The sequence below is a fragment of the Dendrobates tinctorius genome, unplaced genomic scaffold, assembly GCF_039654945.1.
Source record: "Dendrobates tinctorius isolate UK_male_01 unplaced genomic scaffold, ASM3965494v1 ptg000014l, whole genome shotgun sequence".
In the NCBI taxonomy this organism is placed as follows: Eukaryota; Metazoa; Chordata; class Amphibia; order Anura; family Dendrobatidae; genus Dendrobates; species Dendrobates tinctorius.
The window spans coordinates 16,163,235-16,188,656 of NW_027361682.1; the positions used below are offsets into that span (position 1 = coordinate 16,163,235).

The window sequence follows — 25,422 nt, forward strand, 5'->3', positions numbered from 1 at the left end:
CTTATCCCCTGCTTCAAAGTCACCCAGTTGTCTTGCCCATGCTCTCCAGACTTGTTCTGGGCATATTGGAATCAAAACCTCCCTCAAAGCTTTATATAATGCGGAGATAGAATTCTCATGTCGGTCTTTCATAATAATTCTGTCCAACTAATTCGTCACCTGTTCCATTCTAACATCCCTCAGTTGTGACAGTAGCCCCTTTTCTATCTGTTTGTATTGGAGGATTTGAAATGTGGATAGCCCATATTTTGTCACGATTTCCTGGTATGTCAGCCATCTATTCTCCACCTCATGTATTAGATCTGTCACCCTTTTTATCCCCTTGTTCTTCCATTCTGAAAATAATTTGTTGTCTCTTCCCGCTGGGAAATCTGGGAACCTCCATATATCAAGATGCTTGGATATTCTCCAAGACAACTTTAATTTTTTCCTCACTGCTTTCCAGGCCATCACCGTATCTCTACATACCAGTGAGTGTTTAATGTTCCTTGGTATGTTGGCCAATGACGTGTGTAATAGTGCCCCTAAATCCCAGGGTTTACAAAACTCACTCTCCAAACGTATGTCAGAATGCCCATTTGTCTTCCTCAACCAGTCTATGGCATGTCTCATCAGGCATGCCAAATTATACCCTCTAATATTTGGCAGTTTAATGCCTCCTTGTTCCAAAGATTGCATCAATTTTTCCGTTTTAATTCTCGGTCTTTTCCCCCTCCATAGGAATGTCGAAAATGCTTTATTCAATCTATTTATGTCTGTGTGTTTCAACAACATGGGGATGGTCTGCATTGGGTAGAGTAACTTTGGAAAGCACATCATTTTCAAGAGATGATTTCTACCTAGCAAAGATAACGGTAGCCCTTCCCACAACTTCAATTCCCGTTCTATTTTCTGTATCAAAGGTTTGTAGTTTAATTCATATAATCGATGCTGACGTACATCCCATCTGTATTCCTAGATATTCAAGATGTGACTTTGCTATTGGTATCCCACAGATTTCCCCCCTTGTTCCATCTGCTACCATTAGTGGCATCCTTTGCCCACAGAGAAATAGTATTTCACACTTTGTTCTGTTCAATTTAAAACCTGACAAGCTCCCGAACTCCTCTATCTGTTTAATCACTTTCGGTAGGTCCCTCTGAGGATTGTTCATGAATAATATAATATCATCCGCAAATAGCGCTGAGTGCAGTCGTTCCTTCCCAACACTAATGCCTTCGAAACAATCTCCTTCATTTAACAGTCGAGACAATGGCTCAATGGCAAGGTTAAACAGGAGAGGTGACAGTGGGCATCCCTGTCTAGTCCCTTTGTTCAAAGGGAAAGACTGCGACAGGAACCCGGGCGTTGCCACCCTCGCCTGAGGATTCGCGTATAATACTCCTATAAATGTACGAAAGGCTCCCTCTATCCCCATATTGTCGAGTACCGTCTCCAACCATGTCCACCCCACGCTGTCGAACGCTTTTTCAGCATCAAGCGTGACCATGGCTGGACATTCCTCCTTTCGAAGATCCCTGTGTCTAATAGCATCCATTACCAACATGGCCCTCCGCACATTTGTCACCGCTGCCCTCCCTTTAACAAACCCCGATTGTGCCGGTGAAATTAAATTTGGTATTATCTCCGCCAACCTATTGGCCATCAATTTGGCCAAGATTTTACGATCCTGATTTATTAATGAAATTGGCCTATAGTTTGCTGGATTGTCTAGATTCTTATCACCCTTGGGTATCAATTTTATGTACGCAGTGTTGAGATGTCCCGAAATTCCACATCCTCCCAGTATTTTATTGTACATTCTAGTCAAAACCGGCGCCATCTGATCTCCCATTTCTTTAGAAAATTCCCCATTGAACCCGTCAGGTCCCGGTGCCTTGTGTATATTCAAATCCCTTATTACCGACTGTACTTCCTCTATTGTTATTTCCGCGTTCAATCTAGACAGCTCTTCCGAATTTATTTGCGAAAGTTTTATTTTTCCCAACAGATCACTTCCCCTGTCTCCCGTCTCTTCCCCCCTGCTATATAAATTCGCATAATACTTCCCCAAAATCTCTGTAATCTCCTTTGGGTTTGAGGATTTGCTCCCATCCGGTCTAGTCATATTAGTTATCAAGGTCATTGGTCGTCGTCCTTTCGCCAGATTGGCCAATAATTTCCCCGCTTTATTGCCAAATTTGTGTAGATCAACTTCATGTTGTGATCGTATCAGATCCTCTCTTTTCCCCACCCAAGAGTGAAATTCCTGTCTCGCTGCCTTCCACTCCTCTTTCGCACTTTGTGTCTTGTTTGCTAAGTACCCCACGTATTTCTCTCTGAGGGCCTCGCTTGCGTTTTGGTATTGTTTAGGAGTATGCTTTCTAAGTTTAGCTACATGTCCCATCAATCTACCTCGCAGTACTGTTTTTGCAGTTTCCCAGAACAACATTACATCCGCCGCATGTTCACTATTAGTACTGCTATAATCATCCCACCATTCGATCAGAGTTTTGGCAAATTCCTTGTCTCTAAGCAAAAACGACGGAAACCTCCACAGATAATCTGTCCCCCTCTGTATTGTATCAGTGATGTCTAAAAGCACTGGGCTATGATCCGATATCACCATATCCTCAATAACCACATCTCTAACCCTATGCATCAGAAGTTGGTCAACCAAAATGTAGTCAATCCTGGACCACGCTGCATGAGGATGTGAATAGTGAGTGTACTCCCGGTCATTTGGATGATGCAATCTCCAGCTATCTTTCAAATTTGTGTCCTCCAAAAGCTTGGCCATTAAACCTTTTACCTCCCTAATCGGCCTACCATCATCCCTACTATATCTCTTGTCTTCCCCCCTTGAAACCACCGCATTAAAGTCCCCTCCAACCACCCTTTTGAGTTCTGTATCCTTTTCCAATTCCTGAGTGATGAAGTTAAAAAAAGAAGTTTGTTCATTATTGGGGGCATATATGTTATGTATACCAAATTCTCCCTGTGGACTGGAAAGCTTGATGTAGATATACCTCCCTTCCTCGTCATTGGTCTGAGACACTATCGTGTGGTTAAAATTTTTGTTGATCAAAATCATCACCCCTGCCTTGCGTCCCATGGAGCCTGACCCAACTACTTTTCCCACCCATAGTTTTTGCATACGAAAGAAATCTCCCTGGGGTAGATGAGTCTCCTGTAATAATGCTATATCCACTTTCAATCTTTTGAGGTGCCTCAATATCATCATACGTTTATGTGGTGACTTCAATCCTTTCACATTCCATGTCACTATTTTAACCATTATCCCAATTCCTCAAATATGTCAAGTCGCCATGTGGTCTTTCATATGTGTGGTGTTGTGCTTCCTTCAAGCGTTCAGTGCGCTTATGCCGTTGCATTCCCTGTACCCATCCAACCTTCCTGTATCCATTAACAATTAACAACCCCTCAACTATCCCCCCCTGTACAATCAAATGTCTCTGCACTCCCATTTTTTCTGTGATGCTCCTGGCTCCGCTATTCCCCCTCAACCGTTTAATTAAGAATTATACATAGTCTATCCCTCGTTAATTTATTACCCAACTAACCCAGACAAGGCCTTCTTGTTCAGTAGTCTAGCCAACATATGGCACCCCCTCCCTCCTTTCCCATGCATAATATTTGTCGTTACTGAACCCAGAATCTTTCTTCTTCCCAGCATTGTGGATACCTCAACATCCAACAGAGGAGTTTATCAAATAAAAATATAAATGCGAAAGAAGCCCGATCCCCCCCAGATATTAGTACTCCCCTACCCCTACCCCTCAGAGTAAGCAAAACCCCAAGATCAATAACATCTGGAGAGACGAGAGGAACCAGTAAGAAGAGGCCACTTCAACCCCCACTATCCGTCAATCTCTCCTCCCATAAATCCCTCAGTTCAGTCTTCAAACCCACTCCCCAGAGTTTCTCTCAAGGCACTCCCCTGCCCTGGTTTCCCGACTTGTGTGACGGCGATCTTCGTGCCTTAGGGTTCTCCATGTGAGGCTCTTTCCCTTCCTCTCTCCTTTCAGTCCATTCGTTCCAGCCCTCCTCCCGAACCTCCCCTTCCCTCTCCCCGTGTCGACCACCCCTCCTCTCCGGAGATTCACTTGTCAGGTTTCTGTCCTCCATCCATCTCTCCGCCTCTCTCAAGTCCTTTGTCACAAAAAAAGATCCATTTCGTTTTGTCACTCTCAGAAGAGCAGGATAGAGTAGTTGAAACTTTATACCCTTGCGGTACAGTGTGGTGCATATCTTGCTGAAGGACTTCCTTTTCCGGGTGACCTCTGCCGAATAATCCCCAAAGATCAATATTTTATGTCCTTGAAGAGACAGTGGGGTCCTTCGTCCTCTAAATGCTCGCAACAACTCTTCTTTGTCCTTGTATTCCAAATATTTTATTATGACTTGGCGCGGTCTGGCTGATCCAGTCACCCCTGCATTACCCTCCTTCCCGTCCGCTCCCCATGCGCCCGTGTTTTCTCTTACAGGGCCCACTCTGTGCGCTCTTTCCACTCTGCATCTGTGTGTCAGGCCCAGCGCCTTGGGAAGCTCTGCTTCACAAATGTTATCCAGCTGCCGCATGGTTATTGATTCCGGTAACCCCACCAGTCTTAAGTTGCTTCTCCTGGACCGGTTTTCTAGATCTTCCAGTTTGTCTTTCATAGCCTGGGAACCCTCCTCCATCTCCTTCATTTTCCCCTTTAACGTTGTCACCTCATCCTCTTTATTAGATAATCTTTGTTCCAGCTCTGCCACTCTGGCTCCCTGCTGTGTGACCTGTTCTTTAATGGGGGATAGCGCCACCCCCACCATGGCCTCCAGGGACTCCTTTATCTTGTCCGCCAGGTGTGCTGCCACTGCTCCTGCCAGGCGATCATAGTCTATGAGCACGTCCGTTAACTGACTGCTCTGCTGGGCTGCCGGCTGCCCATGCTGCCTTCTCCCCTCCTCCTCCATCAGGCTCTGCTCACCTCCCTGCAGACCGCTGTATCCCGCGTCTGCCGCACCCGCCGCCATTTTGAGATCTCGTGCTGCGTGGTCTTCCCCAGCAGCTCCTGGCTTTAAGTGCTTGCCGCCGCTCCGGAGAAGGTACCGCTCCATATACCGGCGTCTCCTACTTCTTATCCCTCACTTCCCGCTGTCTCCCGCAGCCTTGGGGTGATCTTTGTCGGTCTTTGTAGCTGAGGGGAGCGCGGAGCTCTGTCTCCTGCGTCCTCACATCACAGCGCCGGAACCGGAAGTCAACTTGCTGTATCACAAATGATTAGTGTTGGCACCATCCAAATCTGTTTAACCCCTTAGTTGCTGCTGTCAAAAGTGACTACATCTAATAAATGGTTAATAGATTGTGGGGGCTTCCGCTTTAATCTAATTGACACACCGAGATCATGATTGTGTGGTCCTGATGTTTACCATAGCAGTTCATGGCCAAATAGCGGCCTTAAGGCCCCTTTACATTTAGCGATGCACCAGCGATCCGACCCGGTCAGGATCGCTGGTGCATCGCTAAATGATCGCTAGTGAGCTATCACACAGGCAGATCTCACAGCGATGCAGCAGCGACGCAACGCACGATACTCACCTTTCACACACAGCGATCCTGGCGTCCTCCCGCCCGCCTCCACGCGTCGCTCGTCGTCACACCAGGAAGCCAGGCAAGAAGCTGACGACGAGAAATGGAGCCGGACATTCTCGCGCGATCAGCGATGGACAGCAGGGGAGCCGGTCGGAGGTATCACACATAGCGATATCGCTATAACGTCACAAAATCGGTGACGTTATAGCGATATCGCTATGTGTAAAACCCCCTTTAGAGTCTGACAGCTATAGCGGTCAGTTCAGAAGTTAGTGACAATTAGGTGGTAAACAGACATTTTTTCATTCCGGCTATACCACTTTACATTAATTCCTGAAAATCACTTGAAGGGTTAATAAACTATTTGACAGCAGTTTTCAATTTGTCGAGGGGTGCTGTTTTTAAAGTGGCATCACATTTGGGGGTCTTCCAATATATAGGACCCCCAAAGTCACTTCAAACCTGGATAGGTCCCTCAAAAAAAAAATAACTTTTGTAAATTTCCTTGAAAAAAAATGAAAAATTGCATTATTAAACCTCCTAAAAGGCTAATAAAATAAATTAGCATTTTAAAAATGGCGCTGATGTAAAGCAGACATGTGGGAAATGTTATTTATTAAGGTTTTTGTGTGATATGACTATCTGGATTAAAGGGATAATCACTCAACTTTTGAAAATTGCAATTTTTTTTTTTTACATTTGTCAAATTTCTGAAACTTTTTATAAACAAAACACTTAACGACCTAAATTTAACATTATCATAAATTATAATGTGCCACGAAAAAAACAATCTCAAAATCAATGGGATTTGTTGAAGCGTTCCAGAGCTATCACAACATAAAGTGACACTGGTCAGAATTTAAAAAATTGGCTCAGTCACTAAGGGGTTAAAATGAACAATACCACACATAAGAAATACTGCCACACCATGGCCGAAGCACATATTACCACCACATAGAGAATGAATAATATACCACATACAAGGCAAATATACAGCCACACCATGACCAGACCACAAAGACCATATACTACATCATTGATCATTAATTTAAAAAAAATAAATAAATAATATTACCATAACTGCCATTATACACAGGATCTCTGTAAATAGTGTACAGTGTAGTGTCAGTGTACAGGGATCACCAGCGACATTATACCCAGGAGCTCTGTGTATAGTGTATAGGTAATATAGTGATCACCAGTGATATTATACACCGGAGCGCTGTATACAATATACAGTGCATAGTATCATTGTACAGGTAACACATTGACTCACGGTTGACAACTCTAGCTGAAGTCCTCCTTCATCGATCACAGACCACCATCACTTCTTCCAGCCAGGACATGTCTCTGCAGAAAATAACAGAGAATTGAAGAAAAAAAAAAAAGTAACAGTATCACCCTGCACAGTAACAAGACCACCCCCCCCTTGAAAACAGTATCCTCAAAGACTAAATACATCACAGCAGTAATAATATCCCTTAATTAGCCTCTACAATAACAATGTTCCACATTCTGCTCCCATATGTACTCCATTCTGGACCCCACATGTCCCTCTCCTTGCCCGAATGTTCTCCCATTCTGTCCCATGTGACTTCATCCTTCCCCCTTGTCACTCCATTCTGATCCCACGCCTCTCAGTCCTCTCTTTCCCCACCCCAAGTCTCTCCGTCCTGTTCCCATAGTGCAGATTATATATGTTCTCCTTACTTGGCCGCAGTCCAGCGATGTCTTCTCCCCGATTCATCTGAAGCGCCGGCATATGCAGTGATGCCATACGCTGGCGAAGTGCGTGCCAACGTCAGCTGCAGGCCTGTGATTGGCTGGAGGCTGTTAACTATTGGCTTCTTGCACAGCCATATAGATTTTAACTGAACCAGCAGAATCCTGAAGATGAGGACCGTTGATGAGAAGAGCGAAGCCCCATATGCCAATAAGGGCAGTAATGCCCAGATTGCAGCTCTGGTGCCACCATAGTTGTAATCAGGGTTACAGGTTAGGGACCAACTCAGATGGTTCGCCCCTCCTGAGCTGAACCCATAGCTATGCCTCTGTTTTAGATATACACCATTTGTGGGAAAAGCATAATATCTTAGGCCTGTTTCACACATCCGTTTGTCACCAGTCAGTCAAAATCCGCCGTTTTGCAAAAAAAAAAAAAAAAACGGATCCGCCATTTTTCTTGGCGGATCCGTATTTTACCCCATTGAGTTGCATCATCGGCGGATTTTGACTGACTCTCATCCATTGCATCCGTATGTCGGCGGATCCGCCAAAATTTTGGCATCCGCTGACATCACCGGACGGACAATGCAGTTTTTTTTTTTTGCGGCCGGATCCGCATTTTTGCCTTTTGCTACATATTTAACCCTGAATCCAATCTGGCTGCAGCAGAAAATCTCTCTCATCCCCGCGACATTGCCCGGTCGCCGCGAGATCTCTCCTCCAGTCCCAGCGAGATGCCGGCTCCCAGATACCGCCAGATGCCGACTCTCGGATACCGCTACATCGCCAGTATTCATTTTTTTTTCCAGGTGCGGTTCCTTTAACTTTCCCATATCGGCGGATCCCAGCGCACCAACTGTCCGGTGGCTCCAGTTGGTGTTTCGTCGGCCACGGATCCGTTCTCCGCCTTTTTGGCGGCTGCCAAAGGACACGAAAAATCCAAGTGTGAAACAGGCCTTAGCTGTGCTGAGGATTTCTTAATTTTTCTAAAATAGAAACGCAAAACTCCAGAGCTGCAGTCACTGTGTACATACATTACTTATCCTGAAATGTTGTGCTTTAAACTGTATATAAATAAAGTTTCTTCAAATATTTTGTCATATCAGCCTGATGAAGGGACATAAGCAGTCCCGAAAGCTTGCTTTGTAACAACATTCACTATTATTTGTTAGCCATTAAAAGGTATCATACCCACAAGATTCCTATTTTGTTTCTCTCACTGAGAGCACTTTATATATTACTTATCCTGAGTTAACTTATATCCTGTATTGTACTCCAGAGCTGCACTCACTATTCTGCTGGTGCAGGCACTGTGTACATACATTACTTATCCTGTACTGATCCTGAGTTACATCCTGTATTATACCCCAGAGCTGCACTCGCTATTCTGCTGGTGCAGGCACTGTGTACATACATTACATTACTTATCCTGTACTGATCCTGAGTTACATCCTGTATTATACTCCAGAGCTGCACTCGCTATTCTGCTGGTGCAGGCACTGTGTACATACATTACTTATCCTGTACTGATCCTGAGTTACATCCTGTATTATACCCCAGAGCTGCACTCACTATTCTGCTAGTGCAGTCACTGTGTACATACATTACTAATCCTGAGTTACTGTACCTCCTGTATTATACTCCAGAGCTGCACTCACTATTCTGCTGATGTAGTCACTGTGTACATACATTACATTACTTATCCTGTACTGATCCTGAGTTACCTCCTGTATTATACTCCAGAGCTGCACTCACTATTCTGCTGCTGCAGTCACTGTGTACATACATTACTTATCCTGCACTGATCCTGAGTTACATCCTGTATTATACCCCAGAGCTGCATTCCACTCTGCTGGTGGAGTCACTGTGTACATACATTACTTATCCTGTACTGATCCTAAGTGACTATTCGTTATTCAGATGTCAGTCTTTCATGTACACATTCTGTCTGTATTTTTTTTTTTTTGGATCAAACACATCCATAGCTCCCAATTCCCGCGGGACAGTCCCGTTTTTGACACCCCCCTCCCACGTCCCGCTATTTTTCCCACATTGCACTCAGCCGCCACGCCCCCCCCCATCCACCGTCCTCTCCCTCCCAGATAGACCCACCGCAGTCTGCAATGATGTGTCTGGGTTGTGTGTTCTGTGCGCACTGGACCTGTGAGAGGGGAGGAGTCAGGGGTCACATGATCAGGGGCCTCCGTGTGTCTGCGCTCTGCAGGACTCTGCTGTGCAGGTTGTCATGGTGCTGGATGAGGTAAAGTTTCTGTGTGGGGTCAGGAGGGGTTTACAGTGTGGATGAAGCAGAGCCGCGAGTGTACTGTACGAGGTGTGCAGAGCCGCGCGTGTACGAGGTGTACGGAGCGGAGCCACGCGTTTACGAGGTGTACGGAGCGGAGCCACGCGTGCACGAGGCATACAAAGTGGGCTTTTCCCACGGACACAGGAGTACACGGCGGAGCCCCGAATAGCACTTTAAAACTCGCACATGACGTTCCACCAGAAGTGATGTGCTGGAAGCTGACTGGAAAGGAGGTAATTTCATGAGGAGATTGTGACAGAACCAGGAATGCTTCAGATCCATCACTATGTCCTCCTCCGACAGCGCGGACAGCAGGATCGCCTTGGAATCGGGGATGCCGGCCATGTGAGCGGATCATGTTATGTCCTGCACCGGGAGGTTCAGGCGGGCATTACAATAGAAGCCGGGCTTCTATAGTAGTCGGCTCCATCAATTTCAAAATCCTATTTCAAAGTACTATTTCTAAGTACTGTTGAATTAGACTAGAATTCTAGAATGCATTTGGCCACTCATGACTCCTACAGTATTGTCATCATCAGCATCTGACCGAGATGTTCTTCTGTTCCCACAGGTATGCATTGCTGAATTTCCACCACTTTCCCATGCTCCCGAATGCCACATATGAACTGCATTGTATTTTATATGATATGCATTGCTGAATTTCCACCACTTTCCCATGCTCCCGAATGCCACATATGAACTGCATTGTATTTTATATGGTATGCATAGCTTACCCATCTTGTATCCATAATTGTACTCCATTCTTGTTATCTCTGCCACACATCTAAGTGGTCTGTATAACCCCTTCCCCCTTTTATGACCTCTGCATTTGGCCTGGGCAGTCACACCCCACTTTCACTCACACCTGATTGTGTTTATCTGCACATATATTCAGCACCATGGGTCTGCTCCAGACATAGTCGGCTCCATCAATTTCAAAATCCTATTTCAAAGTACTATTTCTAAGAACTGTTGAATTAGACTAGAATTCGACAGGAATTGACTGTAAGGTAACGGACTATAACACCACAACAAGGTTTCGCCTTCTTTTTACTATCACCCCCATACTACTCTATTTCTCCCTAACTCCTGCAATCCCCCCTCCTAGTAAGGAACTATTCATCTCCCCCCTCAATTCTCCCCAGCCACCTAACTTTCTCCTCACAACTGTTCCTCCCCATACAATCCTTTTTCTCCAGACATGCACGACCACATCATGTCCTATCCTGCTCCCACCTTCTAATGCTCTGTGTACTACTCCTTATTGCTGGTGATGTATCCCCAAATCCTGGCCCTCCTCAACACATCCCTACACTCACTTCTACCACGATCTTCTACACGTCTTCGTAACCATGACAACCTCATACCTATTCATCCAGCCCCCACTCCCCCAACCCCTTTACCTGGAGCCCTATGGAACGCACGCTCTGTCTGCAACAAGCTATCATTTATCCATGACCTCTTTATCACCAACAAACTCTCCTTCCTCCCCATCACTGAAACCTGGCTCACTCCCTCTGACACAGCCTCTCCAGCTGCGCTTTCCGATGGCGGATTCCATCTCTCTCACACCCCTCGCACCAGCAATAAACGTGGTGGAGGAGTTGGCTTGCTCCTGTCTGATACCTGCTCCTTTACCCCAATTCCTCTACCACCCTCCGCTACTCTTCCCTCGTGTGAGGTGCACTCCGTCCGCATCTACTCCCCTTCCAACCTCCAGCTGGCTGTCATCTACTGCCCCCCAGAACTAGCCATCTCCACCTTTCTCAACCACTTCACCACCTGGCTACTCCATTTCCTTTCTGCTGACATCCCCACCATCATCATGGGCGACTTCAACATCCCCATTGACACTTCCACCCCGGCTGCCTCTAAACTTCTATCGCTCACGGCTTCCCTTGGCCTCACTCAATGGTCCTCTGCGGCCACTCTCAAAGATGGTCACACGCTGGACCTTATCTTCACCCGGCCCTGTTCCCTCACTAATCTCAATAACTCACCCCTCCCCCTGTCTGACCACAACCTACTGACATTCTCTTCCCTCTCCTCTCCCACTGAGCAACCCCCGCTCCATAAACTCGCTCACCCTCGCAGGAATCTCAAACACCTCAATTTACAATCACTCTCTGAATCCCTTCTCCCCCTTACAGACATAGCTTCCCTTCACGACACAGATGCTGCTGCCACTTTTTATAACACCACAATAACAGCAACACTTGATTCGGCTGCCCCCCTCACGCAGAGCAAAACTCAAACAATCAACAGGCAGCCCTGGCTGACCAAGGAACGGAGACGGGTTTCCAGGGCCGCTGAGCGGAGATGGAAGAGAACCCATTCTACTGAGCACTTCAACGCATACAAGCAGTCCCTTGCCAGCTTTAAGTCCACGCTCTCTGCCGCAAAGCAAGCTTACTTCGCATCTCTCATATCCTCCCTGTCTCATAACCCTAAACAGCTCTTCAACACTTACAATTCTCTACTCCACAGCACCTCCTCCCCCTCCGCTCATCTGTGCTGAAGACTTTGCCTCCTTCTTTAAGCAGAAGATCAACACGATCAGACAAAACTTTGGCCCGCAGCCCCCAATGCCCCTCTTAACCGCTCAGCCCTGTTCTGAAAAAGCCAGCTTCTCCACCATGACAGAAGATCAGCTCTCCACCCTTCTGTCAAGATCACACCTCACCACTTGTGCCCTCAACCCACTGCCGTCCCACCTTATCCCTAACTTGGCCACAGTCCTCATCCCATCTCTAACACACCTATTCAACCTTTCACTTACAAATGGTGTCTTTCCCTCATCCTTCAAACATTCCTCAATCACACCCATCCTCAAAAAGCCCTCCCTTGACCCATCCTCTGTGTATCGCCCGATATCTCTTCTCCCTTACGCCTCAAAACTAATGGAACAGCATGTATATCTTGAACTGTCCTCCCACCTCTCCTCCTGTTTCCTCTTTGACCAGTTACAATCTGGCTTCCTACCGCATCACTCCACTGAAACTGCCCTAACTAAAGTCACTAACGACTTACTAACCGCCAAGAGCAAGCGACACTACTCTGTCCTCCTTCTCCTGGACCTGTCCTCTGCCTTCGACACCGTAGACCATTCCCTCCTGCTACAGATTCTCTCATCTCTTGGCATCACAGACTTGGCCCTATCCTGGATCTCATCATAACTAACGGACCGTACATTCACTGTCTCCCTCTCACACACCACCTCCTCACCTCGCCCCGTCTGTCGGTGTTCCCCAAGGCTCTGTCCTAGGACCCCTACTATTCTCCATCTATACCTTCGGCTTGGGACAGCTCATAGAATCCCACGGTTTGCAGTATCACCTCTATGCCGATGACACGCAGATCTACCTATCTGGACCAGACCTCGCCTCCTTACTGACCGACATCCCACAATGTCTGCTATCTCAGCCTTCTTCTCTGCTCGCTTTCTCAAACTGAACATGGACAAAACAGAATTCATCATCTTTCCCCCCATCTCACTCTACCCATCCACCAGACCTATCCATCAATATCAACGGCTGCTCTCTTTCCCCAGTCCCGCATGCCCGGTGCCTTGGGGTGATCCTCGACTCTGCGCTCTCTTTCAAACCACATATCCAAGCCCTCGCCTCCTCCTGCCGCCTCAAACTCAAAAATATTTCCCGGATCCGCTCATTCCTCAACCACGAAACCACAAAAACACTAGTGCACGCTCTTATCTCCCGCCTCGACTACTGCAACCTCCTACTCTCTGGCCTCCCCTCTAGCACCGCTCCAGTCCATCCTACACTCTGCTGCCCGACTAATCCACCTGTCTCCCCGCTATTCCAGGCCCTTCACTGGCTTCCTATTGCCCAGAGGCTCCAATTCAAAACCCTAACAATGACATACAAAGCCATCCACAACCTGTCTCCTCCATACATCTGTGACATGGTCTCTAGGTACCTACCCGCACGCAACCTTCGATCGTCCCAAGATCTCCTTCTCTACTCACCCCTTATCTCTTCTTCCCACAACCGCATACAAGACTTCTCCCGTGCTTCCCCCATACTCTGGAACTCCCTACCGCAACACATCAGACTCTCACCATCAACGGAAACCTTCAAGAAGAACCTGAAGACCCACCTGTTCCGACAAGCCTACAGCCTGCAATGATCCTCGGTCTACTGAACCACCGCACGACCTGCCCTACCCTCTCCTACTGTATCCTCGCCCATCCCTGCAGACTGTGAGCCCTCGTGGGCAAGGTCCCCTCTCCTTATGTACTTGTGTGTCCCTTGTCTTACACTTGTATATATTACACTTGTCTATTTCCCCTTTTCACATGTAAAGCGCCATGGAATAAATGGCACTATATAAATGCATAATAATAAATCTTTATAGAATCTTTATTTCTTTCGCTCTGTTTTTTAATCTGTTCTTTCTCTGTTTCTTTCTCTCTCTAATCTCTTTTTTCTCCTTTCTCTGTTCTTTCATTTTGTCTTTCTCGCTGTTCTTTCTTCCCCTCTCTCTATCGCTGTTCTTTCTTTCCTCTTTTTTCTCTCTGCTCTCTCTATTCTTTCCTTTCCCCTCTTACTTTCGCTCTCCCTCTGTTCCCTCTTTCGCTCTCTCTTTTCTGTCCCCTCTTTCTTTCTGTTCTTTTTCTCGCTCTCCTTTCTCTCTCTATTTTCTCTCCCTCTTTTCCTTAGTACCAGTCAGTGTGTCCACAGTACCAGCCCCTGTGCCTATAATGCCAGCCACTATGCCCCCAGTACCAGTCATTGTGAACAGCAGTGCAAAATGGGTGCGGTTGGGCATGGACATGGGTGTGACTAGTCGTGAAATGGGTGTGGTTGGGGCGTGGCCTAAAATTTGCAGCGGCATGCTGCGCGCGCCGCAGCCTGTGTCATTCTTTCCCTTCTTCAAGAGTTGGGAATTATGCATACCAATTATAATCTATGGAGGTGTTCACGTGTTCATGGTTTTTGTGGTCCTTGCAATATTTTTTTTGTGGAAACATGTCCATTGTTGAGTAAAGTCAAAAATGAGATCACCCGACAAGAATATGGGTCTGTGAAAAGCATAGACATCACCTCTGTGGAATCCAGGTCATGTCCATTTTTAACACTAATGAGAAGATTTTTTTTCGGCACATGTGAAAAAAACAAAAATAATTGATGGCAAAAATGGACACCAAGCAAGAGAAATTGGTTACTGTGTTTAGGGGTACTTTAGTTTGAATAATTCTTATTACTTGTATTAAAGGGAATCTGTCACCCCATTTTTTGACTATGAGCTGCCGGCACCGACATCAGGGGCTTATCTACAGCATTCTGCAATGATGTAGATAAGCCCCCGATGTAACCTGAAAGATAAGAAAAAGGAGTTAGATTATACTCACCCAGGGGCGGTCCGGTTTTGGTCCAATGGGTGTTGCGGTCCGGCGCCTCCCATCTTCTAACAGTGACGTACTCTTCTTTGCTGCCTGTCGTGGCTCCGGCTTAGGTGCACTGCTCTGCCGTGTTGAGGGCAGAGCAGAGTCCTGCATTGCGCATAAAAACATTCAAAGATTGTAAATTGCTGGGTTTTCCAAAAAAAGTCACGTCTCCGACATTTCGTAAACAATACATGGGCATACGTTTACCACCCCCATAAAGCCCCAATTAAAAAAAAACAAAAAAAAAAAAAACCCTCTCAAAATTACTGGGATATACTGAAACATTCTGAAGTTATTGCTACCTAAAGGGTCACATCAGAGTTGAAAAATTTGGGGTTAAAGCAGACAGTGAAAGCTCCATACTGTGCACATAGCCCTTAGCCAAATGTTAGAAACAAGCAAAAATCTCTTTCTAGCTGTAGACATTGTAGTAAAGATTTAGATGTGAAGTTGTATCTATCACTTGGCCGTCAGCAAATCATACAGTGGCCAAACTTTGAGCACCATGTTCTGTTGAGTGTTGACCACAAACGATTCTGGCCACAATCTTCGTAACCTGCATGAAGCCGCAGATGCCAAGTCCGATAAAAGTCGCTTATAGGAGGTCACCAAGAATCCCAAGAACAAATGTCTGATCTTACCAAAAGCCTTTTTCTGGAATTTTTCTTTCTTTGGACGATGTGTTGCAGGGATAAAAGGAACATCAAAACGGGGAGGGGCGGGAAACAGCATATCGTTGGTTAAAAATTAGTACCCCCATTACATAATCAAAACGTCTGAAACTGTAGCCTCTGCCTTACTTAGGGGAGGGAAGACAATTTAAAGCTGTGTCTTATTTCTTATGGAGATAGTTCAACTAGAACTTCATTTTTTAGCTGTGGCATCTGACGCTCTATAAAAGTTGTCCTCTTCTCTGTCTGAACAGTCAGGCTAAGTGACATGTGGCCGCAGGACAAAGGATCAATGTACCGTTGCTACAATCACAGCTAAAAAGATGCTTCATGTTGCAAAATGGTAACAGCCAAAAATCCAGACCTACCAGATTTTTGCACACTACACTCCCAACTGTGATAGCAGCATGCCACTGTTACATAAAGCTACATAGCCACAAATCATTATGCAACAGACAATATGGTTGGCTTTCTTTAATCAGGGGCATGATTTAATTTGGAGTTTCCCCCTTGTCTCTGAAACAAAGGGTATGACCAAGCAGGACATTTCCACTGGAGACTTTCAACACTGGAGGGCGAGATGGTGAGGTTAAGCTGCATATTTCACAACGGCTAAAATACCCAGTAACATCCTCAGCATTAATTGAAATTCTTCAGATTTCAAGCCCGCATGCCAATCAGTATACAATGCAGATATTTCTACAGCTTCTGTACGAGATTTCTGATAATCTCATACACCAGACCTTGGCAAACTGCGGCTCTCCCCCGTATGTCGTCCACCTGCTGTCAGAGTTCTCTGCATACTCGGGATGCAGACAGCGGCAAATACATTGGTAGCAAACAAGATCGCCTGCTCCATCTTCCACAAATCAGCGTGAGACATCAGATGCGATGACGTCATTTCATTGTGTCATGCGGAGAGTCAGTGTGTCGGGGAGAACAGGAGCGAGAGGAGTGCAATGGGGAAAATGAGTATTTCATTCGTTGCCGATTTTTCCAAGTTTTCCCCCAGTCAAAAAAATGCAGAGGTCTAATTTTTACTGTAGGTACACTTCAATTTTTAGAGACACTCAACCCCTTGACGAATAGGGGTACATTTTTTTTTTTTTTAAGTGATTAAACAAATTCCAAAATTTGTTTAAAAAAAACAAAAACACAAACAAAAAAAAAAGCGCCATTATCCGAGACCTGTATTGTCTCCGTTTTCGTGATCTGGGGCTGGGTGAAAGATTATTTTTTTGCGCGCCAAGCTGACATTTTTATTGATACCATTCTACTGTATATATGATCTTTTGATCGCCTGTTATTGCAATGTAGCAGCGACCAAAAAACACAATTCTGGCATCTTGAATTTTTTTCTTGTTGTGCCGTTTTTAGTGATCGGCTTTATTTTTTATATTGATAGATCAGGCGATTGTGAACTCGGTGATACCAAATGTGTATATTTGTCTTTTTTTATTATTTTGAATGAGGCAAAAGGGGGGGGGGGGGGGGGCGCGCGCGAGTTGAACTTTGATATTTTTTTTTTTTTTTTTTACTTTTGGCATGCTTCAATAGTCTCCATGGGAGACTGGAAACTGGAGTAATTCGATGGCCTCTGCTACACACAAATGCTCAATTGCTAAGAGCATACCTCCCAACTTTTGATGGCAAATTTTAGAACACTCCCATTTCATAACTAGTCACACCATTGTCAACGCCCAACCGCCCCCATTTGCCAGTGTTGATCACACTGACTGGAAGAGAGCGAAAGAAGAGAGCCAGAAAGAAAGAACACAGCGAGAAAAAGAAAACACAGAAAAAGAAGACAGAGAGAACAGAGAGAGAGAACAGAGAGAGAGAACAGAGAGAGAGAGAGAGAGAGAGAGAGAGAGAGAGAGAGAGAGAGAGAGAGAGAGAGAGAGAGAGAGAGAGAGAGAGAGAGAACCGAAGAGAGAGAAAGAAAGAACAAAGAGAGAAAAAAAAAAAAAAGAGAGATTAGAGAGAGAGAGAGAGAAACAGAAAGAAAGATTCTATAAAAGATACCATCGCAGCTTGGCTCCCACTGTAATGCCCACCTGAGCCTCCCGATGCAGGACATATCATGATCTGCTCACATGGCAGGCATCCCCGATTCCAAGGCGATCACGCTATCCATGCTGTTGGAAGACACGGTGATGGATCTGAAGCATTCACTGAAGTGCATCCATGGTTCTGTCACAATCTCCTCATGAAATTATCTAATTTCTAGTCAGCTTCCAACTTCCGCTGGACCGTCATGTGCGAGTTTTAAAGTGCTCCTTGGGGCTCCGCCGTGTACTCCTGTATCCACGGGAAAACTAAGCTTCCGGCCGGGGCAGACTCCAAATCGGGACTGTCCCGCTGGATCCGGGATAGTCGGGAGGTATGAATGCTCCCCATCATACATCTTGTACACGCACAGCTCCGCACACCTCATACAAAGCGGGACAGTGTGTGTATATGCCTCGTGCACACACAGCTCCGCTCCGTACACCTTGCACACACAGCTCCACTCAGTACACACCTGGCTCCACTCCGTAAACCTCGTACACACATGGCTCCGCTCCGTAAACCTTGTACACACTTGGCTCTGCACACACACTGCTCCGTTCCGTACACCTCATACACACACACAGCTCTGCTACATCCACCCTGTAAACCCCTCCTGACCCCACACAAACTTCACCTCATCCAGCACCATGACAACCAGCACAGCAGAGTCCTGCATACACCGAGACCCCTGATCATGTGACCCAACTCCTCCCCTCCTGTGACCTCATCACAGGTCCTGTGCGCACAGAAGAGAGCAGCCCAGCGACATCATTGCTGGCTGTGAGGGGTCTCTCTGGGAGGGCGGCTCAGTGCAGTGCGGGAAAAAGACTCCCGGGCGGGACAGTCCCACGAGAATCAGGTTGGGAGGTATAGCTAAGAGCACCAACCACGGAGTAGGTGGGAGAAACTTGCAAAATCGGCAGGGTATTGAATACTTATTTTCCCCTTTGTATGTGTTTTTTTAAATGTGTATGGGATGTTTGTATGTATATGGGAGGCTATATGGGTGCTCAAACTGCATATACAGGGGTCGTGTCCGCTCTTACATGGGTATATAGGGGGATATGTCTAGGCTCATATGGCGGTGTATATAGAGAGAGGTTAGCATAATCAATAGTAAGGGATATTAATTATAATTTTATATTTGTATGTTATTAAAATTGATCAGAATTAATTTCAGCTGATTGTTGCGAGGGCCAAACCAGTTTCACGTGGCTTTTTGGGAAAAATTAAATTACCCACCCCTATCATTCACAATGGTGAGGGTGTGGGTGTGTGTAGGCTGTAAGAGTAGCCGCCAGGCAGGGGCGTAACTACCACGGTCGCCACTGCGACCGGGCCCGGGGAGAATCAGGGGCCCGTAGGTCAGACCATGTTATCTCCCAACCGTGCCGATTCTCGCAGGACAGTCCCGTTTTTGACCCCCTGCGTCCTGCACTGAGCCGCCACGCCCCCCATTCTCGCCCTCCCATATAGACCTACCGCAGCCCCCCGCAGCCTGCAATGAAGTCCTTTTCAGTGCGCACAGGACCTGTGATGAGGTCACAGGAGGGGAGGAGTCAGGGGTCACATGACCAGGAGCCTCATTGTCTGCAGGACTCTGCTGTGCTGGTTGTCATGATGCTGGATGATGTAAAGTTTCTGTGTGGGGTCAGGAGGGGTTTACAGTGTGGATGTAGCGGAGCAGCGGGTGTACGGGGTGCGCGGCGCGTGCACGAAGCGTAGCCGCGCACGTACGGAGTGGAGATGTGCGTGTATTTTGGCATGGGGGGCACCATTTGAAAGTTTGCACCGGGCCCATATCTTTGTAGTTACGCCACTGCCGCCAGCACTTTAAGCATCTGAGGTCTGCATGTACCAACTCCGTTCATCAGTTGCATAGCATCATCTTAAATCATGATCTTCATATTTTATGCGGAAAAAAAAAAGTTTTGGTGGAGAAATTTTTTTTTCTTTTAGGAGGTCCTTCTTCAGAGTCAGAATCCGTACACCAGTGCTGCTACCATGATAGAACTCCGATTGGCAGAGATGAATGTTGAAGTATTCCCACTTCTAGAACTGATGCCTGAAAGGAAGGACTCTGCTCCACGATAAACAGTAGACCGAGAATGGCCAATATTAGGGACAAACCATCTGATTTTTTGCACACTGCACATCTAAAAACGTGTCATTCACAGTAATTTGATGTAAAACAAAATGGGCTACCCTAACATTGTAGCAGCTCTACTAAGCAGTGCATCTGATGATTTCTAATCACAACCAGCAGAACTGTAAATGCAGCTCCAGGCTATGAAACACTGGATTGGTGCAAAAACAAATTAACGCAAGGTATTATGCAACTTTTTATATAGATCTCACTGTAGACAGTTTACACGTTCCCTCAAAGGAAAACATCCATATAATTATAATGGTTTATTATTGAAACATAACTTATCATAAATCTGGTTAGAATTGCGTATCAAAAATTGACTTTTTCCTACTCTGTCAACTAAAGTGTATTTAATATAACAAGAGTATACTTGTCTAAATCTTTCCTTTTATCAGGTGGGTGGACAGGTATTTTTAGATTTAGGGGAAAGGCGTTTACCAAATTCATATGGCTATAGAGCTACAGTGCTTAGAGGGCCTGTACAGCGGGCGATGATTGACTGATCGATCGCTCACAATACTGTTTGTCTTCATCACATCCTGTATGCCCAAATACAATTAGTTTGTCCTCAGGATAGCCCCTTATGCAAATTGGTTGCTCACGGGCTTTATTAGATTTTGCTACCAGCCTATTTCAAGACCCTCACCCAAGCATTAGCCCATACAACGATCACTGGGTACAGCGCCTCAGTGAAGGTGGCATTGTACGTATATAAATGTCTCATCGAGTCACCCAGCTCATAAAAAGACAACAGTCCAGCTGCATAATCCAGAGAGATCCTCACTTTGTAGCAGGAAGGTCGACAAGCTAATGGAATTTCTTTTGCATCATGTTTTACTGAATACTGTTTGTTAAAGCTGCGCAGACCCCACGACTTTTTATTATTTCCAATGAGAGAATATTTTCCATTTCTACTTATGCTGGGATAAGCCATCCCCACTCTCCATCCTCCCTCCTTACTGACTTCTACGTTCCAATAAAGTCTTCCTGTAGAAAATCCAGTCGTGCCCAAAACTCTACGAATGGCAAATCTCCTCGGGGTTTTGGGACGATGCTGATGTACGTTTGACCAGGAAGCGGTGGTCAGGTCCTCCGAGATGTGCACGTCGTTAGCAGCAGTGTTCACGTCCAATAATATGCCAGACGCCTCCTGAACATAATAACCTTTCTGAAGGTTAGACATTATGTCCACCAGGTCAGAGTTCAGGCTTTTAATGAGCAGATCTTCAGACAGGTCAGGAACTTCCAGCTCTTTTAGGTTTTGACCGCTACCCAGCATCAAATCATCTTTGTCTGCTTGTAGGTAAAGTAGAGGATCGGTCACCTGGCATAGCTCCTCGATAGTAGTCAGTTTCTGGGACAGACTGTCCCTCTTATTATCCAGCTGTTGGATCAGATTGGAAACCGGAAGCGACACCTGCTCTTGTTGCTTTGAGAGATCGGTCAGTATACGGCTCTCTGCGGTATCCTGCTTCATCCGGATGTCTTGAAACTGGACACTGACTTTCTCCACAATACCTGCTGCTTTTTCTGAGATGTGTTTTAAATGGTCCTGGAGACTATGGACTTGCTTTTCAATCTTCTCCCTTTCTTGGAGGACACGGTCTCGAATAATCTTCAGTTTTGCTTTTTTCTGCCTATAGGCCACATAAAGAAAAGAAATTTCATGTCCCCGATGCTTCTCCACCAGCGAGCAGGAGGCACATAAACACTGGGCATCCTCAGTACAGTAATACAAGAATCTCTTGTTGTGGCGGTAGCATTTTCTGCTGCTGTAAGAGATTGTTGGTTCAATTAAGACATGTTCTGGTTGCTTGCTGTGTACGGTGAGGTGACCGTCACATAGGGAAACGTCACACATCAGACACGTTTTAGAAGCCACCATCGGTGTTTGGATACAGTACACACAGAGTATCTTATGTTCTTCCTGAGAACGGAAATGGTCTGCTATATTACACAGCGTGGTGTTCCTCTTTAGTGTAGGGCGTTCCAGAAACTGCGCTCTGCATTGAGGGCAGCTGTAACCATTAGACATCTCCTGTGAATCCAACACATTCTCGATACACTCCCAGCAGAAGTTGTGTCCGCATCTTAATGTTGCAGGATCGGTGTAGAGGTTCAGGCAGATGCAACAAGTCATTTCATTTCTCACATCGGTAGAAGCCATTGTTGTATGGTGATGGGAGGATGTAGACTTAAAGCTTTTGTGGAGGAGGGCGTTGTAGATTTTTTTTTTGTATGTGACTCTAGAAGTAGAACAAACAAACAATTGGTCCATTATCAGATACTATGTTAAGTTGTTAGACAGGTAAAAAGATGGAAAAATAAATAACCTGGTTACTGTAAAGTAGTGGTCTCCAATCTGCAGCTAGACAGCTGTTGCAACACTACTACCAGCATGCCCTCGAACCCAACAGTCTTGCAACAGTAGAACAGTCACAGGTTGGAGAATGTAATCACAACTGATTAATGAGCCCTATGATTAGGCCAAACATAGTGTCAGATCTAGTGAGCAAGGCTAGTCCTGGAAGCTCTTAGGGCCCTGTCACACATAGCGATCTCGCTAGCGAGATCACTGCTGAGTCACAAGTTTTGAGACACAACAGCGATCTCACCAGCGAGATCGCTGTGTGTGACAGCGATCAGCGACCGGCCCCCCTGCCGGTATCGCTGATCGCTCTTGGAAAGCCCTGGACATTTCTTTGATTGCTGGTCTCCCACTGGCCAGCACGCATCGCTGCGTGTGACAGGCGGGAGACCAGAGATCAGCTGGTAACTAAGGTACACATCGGGTATCTAAGGGACGTGCGTCACTTAGAAACCCGATATGTACCTTAGTTAACAGCGCACTGATGCAGGGAGCTGGTAACTAACAGAACACAGCGATGCCACGCACTCGGCATCGCTGTGCTAATCGCTGGTGAAGCTGTCTGTTTGACAGCTCACCAGCGATCACATAGCGACTTACCAGTGATCCTGACACGTTGATATCGTTGTCGGGATCGCTGGTAAATAGTCATGTGTGACAGGGCCTTTAGTCAGTGATTTTTGTTTTCCCACTTGTATGTGCATACCAGGAGAAGAAAATTTTGCCTAAAATAAAATTGAACTCAGAGATACACTTTAAAGGGTATACCTCCATACATGTTCTGAGAAACCCACCAAACATTGAAAAGACTGATCAGCAGCAGAAAGCTCAGTAAGGCCTCTTTCACACTTCAGTTTTTTGCATCAGTCAAGATCCGCCAAAAGGACGGATGGCGGATCCGTTTTAGTACTGATGCCAACGGATGTCACCTGTCCGTTTGAATTTTTTTTGTCCGCCACCCAGAAAGAATTTCGTGTTAAATGAGTGCCTGGAGGGTCCGCCACAGAAAAAAAACGTTGCAAGCTCAGTTTTGAAATCTTTGAGGATGGTGACGGACAGGAACTTTTGGTGGATCCGCAAAAAAAAAACAAAAAAAAAAAAAAAAAAAAACAGATGCAACGGACGGCAATCCTTCACAATCCGCCAATAATGGAAGTCAATGGGGAAAAAAAACGGATCCTCAAAAGAAAATTGCGGATCCGTTTTTTTCAAAACCTGGCGGATTGTGACTGATTGTAAAAAACGGAAGTGTGAAAGAGGCCTAAGCAGGAGCACGTACAGGCTCGATAATAAACCTAGGTGACCGTACACACCATAGCTTCCGTTCCTGAGCAGTCTGGAGTTGTCGTGAGCTCAGAAGCCGTTCCCAAATCATTCGGCAGGATATGCAAGGGGGTATAACATTAAAAGCTTTTTTTCTCTTTTGCAAAAACAAACACATTAGGATCTCTCCCCAATTCCCAAAGTTTTAAGCGTGCCTTAAAAACGCATTTGTTCAGACTGGCCCATCGCCGCAACGCATTAACTTAAATATCCCTGTGTGGCTCATTTCAAATTTTTTACCATTCCCGGTTCCTCACATCATGTTCTCACATGCTTTTTGCATTTAATAGCCCTCTGTTTCCGTACTGTTACATATTTAGACTGTCAACTGGTTCATGTAGCAACAGGAACACCCGATTCTTACACTAGGGAAGGTCCAAACCATAAAAGCAATTGTTGCCATCCACCTTTCGTGTCTCCCATTTTTCCTTATAGATTGTAAGCTTGCAAGCAGGGCCCTCATTCCTCTTGGTATCTGTTTTGATCTGTGATTATTGTTATGCTGTAATGATTATTGTCTGTACAAGTCCCCTCTATAATGTAAAGTGCTGCGGAATATGTCGGCGCTATAGAAATAAAATTATTATAATTATCACAATTGCCAGTCTTAAAGGGATGACTTATCTCTTCTGTTTGACAGCTTAGAGGAAATGGTCAGCAGGTTTTTTAATTTGAGCTACATGATGTTGGGTCGTCCAATTCCAGTGATGCGTCAATTACTGGGCTGCTTGTTGCAGTTTCAGTAAAATCAACTTTTTATGAGCAGGGTATCACTAGAGGGCTAGTTATATTGTGCCATCAAGTCCTCTTGCTGTGTAACTTCACCTCCACCACCGATTAGCAGCTTTCTGCCCATGCACAGTGTACCCAAACAGGTGCCACCAGTCAGTGGCGTGAACCGGTTTATACAGAGCTCAGCATTCAGTAGGTCTGCAGCAGAGAAAATGGATTTTGCCAAAATAACAGCATGCAGACCATAAGTCACAAAACGCTGGAATAAGAGTCTCTGTCCCTACATTATGCTGCTTTTAAATTATATAGCAAAAACCTGGTGACCGAAGCATACAGTAAAACAAACAAAATTCCTATGTTTCAGTATCTATAGTCCTAATAAGCTTGATTCACAGATTAACTTGATAATTGAATGTTAGGACACATACAGTAGCATAAATAAAAACCAAGCATCTTTTTTGTGTTATAACACCACTATTTATTAACACCAGTCTCAAAAATCCACTATAAAGGGTTTAGTTTATCATCTGGATGTAGTTTTATTATTCCATCTCAGTAATTACCAGTTTTCCAATAGAAACAGAAGTGGTGCATGAAGTCATTGTAGAAGAGGATACAAATGTTTCCACATAGCCAAGTCTGCATCAGGGATATCTGACCAGCCTCAAAATCCAGATATATTCCCAAATTGTGGCAGGAAAACGTACAAGAACTGTCAGGATTTGCAGCAGATATTTCAGTTCATTTAAGTGCACTGGAGAGAGAGACAAAGGACTTACAGCTCCCCTGCAACATAGTGCATTCCTGGTCATGTATCGGAGTCAGCGACCCGTCAATCAACCGCAGCAGAGTGGCGCCTGGCAGGGAATTCAGAGTGAGGCTGAGGAGATGCAAGTGCATCATCACGCCCCAATACATTTACAGACATATGGAGAATTTCAAAATATGATGATTTTTAGAGTATGACTTTGTGGTCAATATATTTATCTTTTAAGGGCTCTATAAAGTTAAATGGTTTAGCGGTGTGTGACAGGTTTCCTTTAAAAAGGGAGTCTAATTTTCACCCTGCAAAATTGCTGACAGCGCTGTACATTTAATTTGGCGTGTGCCGC

At 45.6% G+C, this 25,422-nt stretch overlaps 1 protein-coding gene across 1 annotated transcript in view; it reads right to left on the bottom strand.

The window, feature by feature from the left end:
- LOC141070773 (uncharacterized) overlaps positions 1-25,422 on the bottom strand; it is an 87,031-nt gene that overhangs the window by 39,268 nt on the left and 22,341 nt on the right. The window contains exons 2-3 of the mRNA XM_073559576.1: positions 20,517-22,133; positions 3,982-5,077 (exon numbers count right to left, since the gene is read on the bottom strand). Coding sequence (XP_073415677.1) covers positions 3,982-5,077; positions 20,517-22,054 — 2,634 coding nt within the window. The 5' untranslated portion in view covers positions 22,055-22,133. The remainder of the gene's footprint in view (positions 1-3,981; positions 5,078-20,516; positions 22,134-25,422) is intronic.